This window comes from Parasteatoda tepidariorum, chromosome 1, assembly GCF_043381705.1.
Source record: "Parasteatoda tepidariorum isolate YZ-2023 chromosome 1, CAS_Ptep_4.0, whole genome shotgun sequence".
NCBI lineage: Eukaryota > Metazoa > Arthropoda > Arachnida > Araneae > Theridiidae > Parasteatoda > Parasteatoda tepidariorum.
In genome coordinates, this window is record NC_092204.1 from 231,783 (window position 1) to 237,782 (window position 6,000).

At 29.8% G+C, this 6,000-nt stretch overlaps 1 protein-coding gene across 1 annotated transcript in view; it reads left to right on the forward strand.

The window, feature by feature from the left end:
- LOC107453633 (twitchin) overlaps nt 1-6,000 on the forward strand; it is a gene marked incomplete in the record, with an annotated part of 247,518 nt that overhangs the window by 64,984 nt on the left and 176,534 nt on the right. Inside the window, 3 exon segments of the mRNA XM_071179568.1 lie at nt 2,426-2,716; nt 4,017-4,047; nt 5,327-5,378. Of these exon segments, the coding sequence (XP_071035669.1) occupies nt 2,426-2,716; nt 4,017-4,047; nt 5,327-5,378 (374 nt within the window).

Below are 6,000 nucleotides of genomic sequence, written 5' to 3' on the forward strand. Positions count from 1 at the left end.
TTTTTTATTAAATTTATTTTTTAATAATTTATTATTTAATAATGAGAAAGGGTGTCCCAAACTGAACACAAGGTTTGAATTAAATAGAAAATGCAGTTCTTTAGATTGTTATTTTTCATTGAATCATGAAGTACATAAGATAGGGTTATTTATGGAATCTGGCAAATGAACTCCACGACTTTGATGGCACTCTTATTGAATATCTCTTGCTGAAATCTTTCATGACCTTTGTGCATAATGGTGGCTGAATTTCGTGGGTTCTTTTTTTCAGGGTTCCCAACAATTCACTGCAAAAATGGCGGCACATTCAAATCTTGCGTTCATTTTGGGACACTCTTTACATCCAAAAAAATATTTCAATCCAACAAGATATTAATCATTTTTTTAAAAAAAAACTTAGTACATTTAAAATCAATGCAATGACACTCTTTATGAGAAAAATGGATCTCTTTCTAAGATATATTTAAAACACTACTTTCTTTAGATGACTGTTTTTTGTTGTTGTTGAATGAATCAACCTTTAAACTGAATTTCATTAACAGCTATTGTATTTTTACAAGTGTTTTTTTTAATGAATCGTGTTTTATTGCTTTAAATTATAGCATTCTATCCATTTCTGGCATCACTATTATAATACAAAAGTATAATCCATGCCAGTTTATTTAAAAGTAAATGTATAGTGTTGTAGTATTTATGAATTGACGGAACGATATTTGTATAACTACGTTCCTTCAATACAGCATCCTATTGCATTCATTGAAAGTATTTGTATTAAAATGAAAACCTGGATGTATCGCTCGAAACAATTTTTATGTTAGATTTGCTCATGTTTTTGTTGAAAGTATGTAAATAATCAAATGACCCTATCGTTATATTTCCATATATTTCATACAATGTAATAAAATTCCTATTATCCGACATAAACAATGGACGTTTTTACTTTCCAAATGAAAATATCAGTAATAAATATTTTAAGAGGCAAAAAAGCAGTATTTTTAGCTAAAAAGTAAACATTTTAATAGTATTTGAGGAAATGAATAATAAAATGTACGATTTGTTTGAATTCCTTGAAGCATCTCTTTTCTGTTAGGATTACTAGAATAGCCGGGAATCCTAGGCTCGAATCGATTCTTCCCCTGTCACAGTGAGTAGACGCCTTGCTTAGCCTGGGATGTCTTGATGCGGGATGTCTCCTTCCACATTGTCCCAATACTTGGTCTTGTGGATCCTTGCCTTCAAAATGTCGAGGCAACGAAGTGGATTGTCGTAAACTCAATTATGTATCTGCTGTTTACCGTCAGATGAAATGAAATCATAAAAATCACAAAAATAAAAATGAATGACTGAAACAATTTTCAAACTACAGAGGTTTGTTTACCTAGTTGTGCTTTTAAATACACTGGTCTCAATATTTGTCCCGCAGTGACGTCACCCAGTAGATCAATTTTCGAATTTCCTGTCTTTTGTTTCAAACTTCAATCCACTATTTTATTATCATTACTTAATCCCGTGATTATTTTATCATTACTTGAAACAACGGTTGTTTTTATCGAAACTCTGTCCTTCAGTGGAATGACCGTAAAGACACGGTTCCCAGTAGACCAGTAGAAGTTACTGGCGGTCAGTTAGCGGTTGGGTGACCACTTTGAGCAGCTTGCGTAGGGACCGAGTGTGTCGGTCCTCGTTAAACTGTTCTACCCTCTCGACTTCGTGCGCAGGTCATCGGGTTACCAAAGCAGGGGAGCAACCCCCTCTGCAAAGGATAAAAAATGGCGATAGCATGTTTTCGGATCATCCTCAGGGATGTTTCCCAGACCATCGCTCATAGCCCATTGTTCTGCTCTTGTGCAATGTCAATAAAGTACCAACACACCCATAGTTTGTCTACGGTAAGAACTCCCCTCGCCACAAAGTCAGAGGCCGTCCGCTGCCATGGAAACAAGAATAGCGCGATTCAGGGAGAGTAGCTTCTCTTCACGATAGGCTGAAGAAAAAGATTCCCTTTCTCTCACCGACCTGGGCCTCTCCCCGACTCGAAATAGTTATACCCAGGGCCAGATTACCCATTAGATCAGACTAGGCCATGGCCCCCAATGATTAGGGCCCTCTTAAAATGAATTTTTTGAAAATAAGTTTAAAAAAATTAAGAAAAACAATTATTTTTTTTATTAAAAAAATCAATTTCAAATATATATTAAAGTACTTTCAAAATGTTATGATTATTTTTTAGTTCTAATTCAAACAAAATAAAGTAAAATTTAATTTATTATTTATTTTAAATATGCTTTCTTAAATGAAAAGATATGTAAATACTTAAAATAAATAAAAAATATAAGAGAAAAACAACTTAATCGAAGGGCCCCTGGTTATTACCTCCTTGCCACCATAGTCACCAGATTTAAAATGAATGATTGTCTTTGTTTAGTGGCTCCTGTGATCAAGGAGAAACCGAAAGTGGTGAAGAGAGAGGAGAGGAGGGTGGTGATCGAGTGTCGAGTGTCCTCAGTATCTAAACCGACCTGCAGCTGGTACAAGGAGAGTACAAAAGTGATGGAGAGCAGCAAACACAGCGTGAAGATAACGGAAATAACAAAGGGAGAGTTTTCTGTTGCACTGGAGATTGAGAAACCGACCACCGCTGACAAGGGGGACTATAAAATGGTGGCCAAAAACGAAAAGGGAGAAATCACTTCATCGGTGGTAAAAGTAGACATCGGTAAGATTAATCGTTGTTTTTTTTTCTTCCTAAAATGTCGTTCAAAATGTTTATAAAATACACTGGTGTTAGAAATAAAATGAATTTGCAGACTGGACCGAGTTTAATGACATTTGATATACATTGGTACAGTACAAAACAATTCAACAATTGTAATACACACGCATGGTCGAGCGTTGTTGTTGGAAGGTTTGAAACAGCGGTTCCAGAATAAACAACAACAAATAAGAGACCCCTCTTACAGATATACAGCTTTTCGTTGAGTGTATAAATAAATAAAAAAGAAATATTAAATATGGTGTAAAAAGAATTCTTCTTTTTAAAAGAGAGTTGTGTAAGCTAGCGACTATCACCGATGTATAATATTTGAAAGAAAGAAAATCGTCTGCAGCAGTTTTATTTTTATCAAGGGTGAGGTGTAAAACTATGGGGGTGGGGGGGGGGAACTAAATCAACCGAAGCGAACTAATGGAAAATTGACCCCTTGCAGGTCATGTCCAAAACAGAGACACTCAGAAAGACTTCATTTTATTATTTCAGATAATACTAGTTATTAGTTTTAAGTGAAATTTATTAATTAAAAGAAATACCCGGATGCTTTTTATTAAATAACTTAAAAATATGGCAATTTCTCTTCATTTCTTAAACAAGTGTATTAATCATATTTTTAAGTTATTTAATAAAAAGCATCCGGGTATTTCTTTTAATTAATAAATTTCACTTAAAACTAATAACTAGTATTATCTGAAATAATAAAATGAAGTCTTTCTGAGTGTCTCTCTTTTGGACATGATCATTCCATAATAATTATTAAAATAATTTACTTTTAAGCCGATTTTCCTATATATGTATATGTATGTATATATATATATGTATATGTGTATATATGTATGTATATATATATATATATATATATATATGTATGTATGTATGTATGTTCGTGTTGCATTTAAATTCAGTAGTTGGTAAATGATCTTGATTGTCTCTTACTTAAACAAAATAAATGAAAAAAAATTATTATTTAACAGCTACTCTTGTATTTTATTGCATTTAACTGAAACAATTTTCGGTTGTTTTTACGCTTTGACAAAATTATTTATTTCACTGAATGAAATTAATATTTCAGTTAAAACTTTATAAATATATTCTGCACAGAAAAAATCTTTTTAAAACTTGTAGCTTTTTCTTTTTAATAATTTCTTTGGAGAAGATGCTCTTTGATAAATTACGGTAAACAATTGCTTTAGTTATAAACAATTAAATCTTACATTTAAAAAAAATATATTCATTATTTTTTCAGAGGAGAAAAAAGAAGAGAAGAAGGAAGAAAAGTAAATATTTTTCAAGATATTTATTACTTTTGAAATCAGAAATTTTTTTACCCTACAACATTAAGTGTTTGGCATTTCATTTAAATTTTGAGAAAGAGTATTTTATTTTAAGCTGATTTTTTGCAAATTTTCTTATCGGTTTAAAAGGACACATTTCTTAATCTCAGCTGTTGAAAATGTGATTTGCATTTCAACCTCAATATTAAGTTCTTAAGTTCTTATTATTCATTACATTTAATAGCTATTATACAATCTTTCTTAAAAATACTCTTTATTTCGAATGTAAATAGAGCCCTGATATTTTCGTACACTTTTACACTTGAGTACACTTGAGTTTTTAAAAAGAGAGATTCGCCTTTAATGACATGAAATTATCTATATATGAAGCTTCAATTCCTGTTTATTCCACACTTAAAATAGTTACCTCTCAAAATATTGGATGCGCTAATTTTAAATGTTTTTTGTTGCTGAAGATTTTGAATTAAATATATTTATAAAAAATTATTAAATTTGATATTTAATGCAAGCAATTATTTATTTTAATCAATATAGTATATCACCTGCCGTTTCGCTCTTGATAAACGGATTGCTGCATTAAAAGTATTATGTATTGTTCTATTTTAATTACATGTGCAGTATTTCATTAATATTATATTTATTTAAATCAAATTTCATGGATAATTGAATGGGGAAATATTTACATTTATTTTATAATTATTCCAGTTATTACAGCACTCTTTTTTTCTCTCATGGAAATGGGGATGATTTGAGGTAAAGAACTGAATTTGTTTCTAGATAAACTAGTGAAGAATATTTAATGATGCATTTTTTAACACTCAATAGAATGAATCCAATCTAGAGACTAATAGTTTAGAAGTTATATGAGGTTTATGTACAAACAGGGAAGGGACGGAGAGAACTTTTTCGGAGGGGGAAGTTCCGAATTTGACCGAATAAAAAAAATCGCCCACAATTGACACACAATAAAGAAGCTCTAATGACATACAAATTATAAATCAAGAAAACAAGTTTAAACATGTTCTTGTATATGTACATCTCATTAATTTATTTAAACATATATAAATTATCTGATAATCATTTAGAGAAATTTCTTCTAACAGTCATTGTTGAAATTTTATTCATTTCAATTTCACCCTCTTTGGTAATATCAGAAAAGAGCTTCTTCAAACTTTATCTTTTAGAATTAATACCATTTCATTTATTTATTTATTTATTTTGCTTAAAATGTTTTATTAATTAAATAATATTATTATTATAGAAAAAAACCTTCTGGTGATAAACCAAAGATTACACAAGCTTTAACTCCTCTTGTAAGTACATAAGTTTTTTGTTTTTCCAATTCTTACATTTATTACACTCGAAACATCTGTTTTTATCTGATCTGGTTTTAAACGAAATGTGCTTTCTGAGTATATTTTTTACAATTTGGTTGGTTTGTACTTAAAACAAAGATTAACTGTTTTCAGGAGGAAAAAAACTGTACCTTAGAAGAAAAAAAATCTATAAAAGAATAAGGGTTTACAAAAACTGCATCTTACAGAAAAGATACAACTTCAATGGCTATCCATAAAAAAATTAAAAATAAAAAATATTTTCCAATTAACATAAATACAAAAAGTAGATAAAGAAAAGCGACTTTTCAACACACATAACTTATGTAAGGAAAAAATCTTTTGAGTTCCTTACGATATATATTACTGCATATATATTATACGATATATATACGATATATATTACTGCAAATTCACAGAATTTCATTTATTAGATTAAAAACAGTTTTTAAATACATATTTCTCATTAGAATTGCATGAAAATTGCATTTAGTGATCCACAAAACATATTCTTACAAAATTTAATTAAAAACAAAGGTTATCCAATATATATATATATATATATATATATATATATATATAAACATATATACACTGTGTA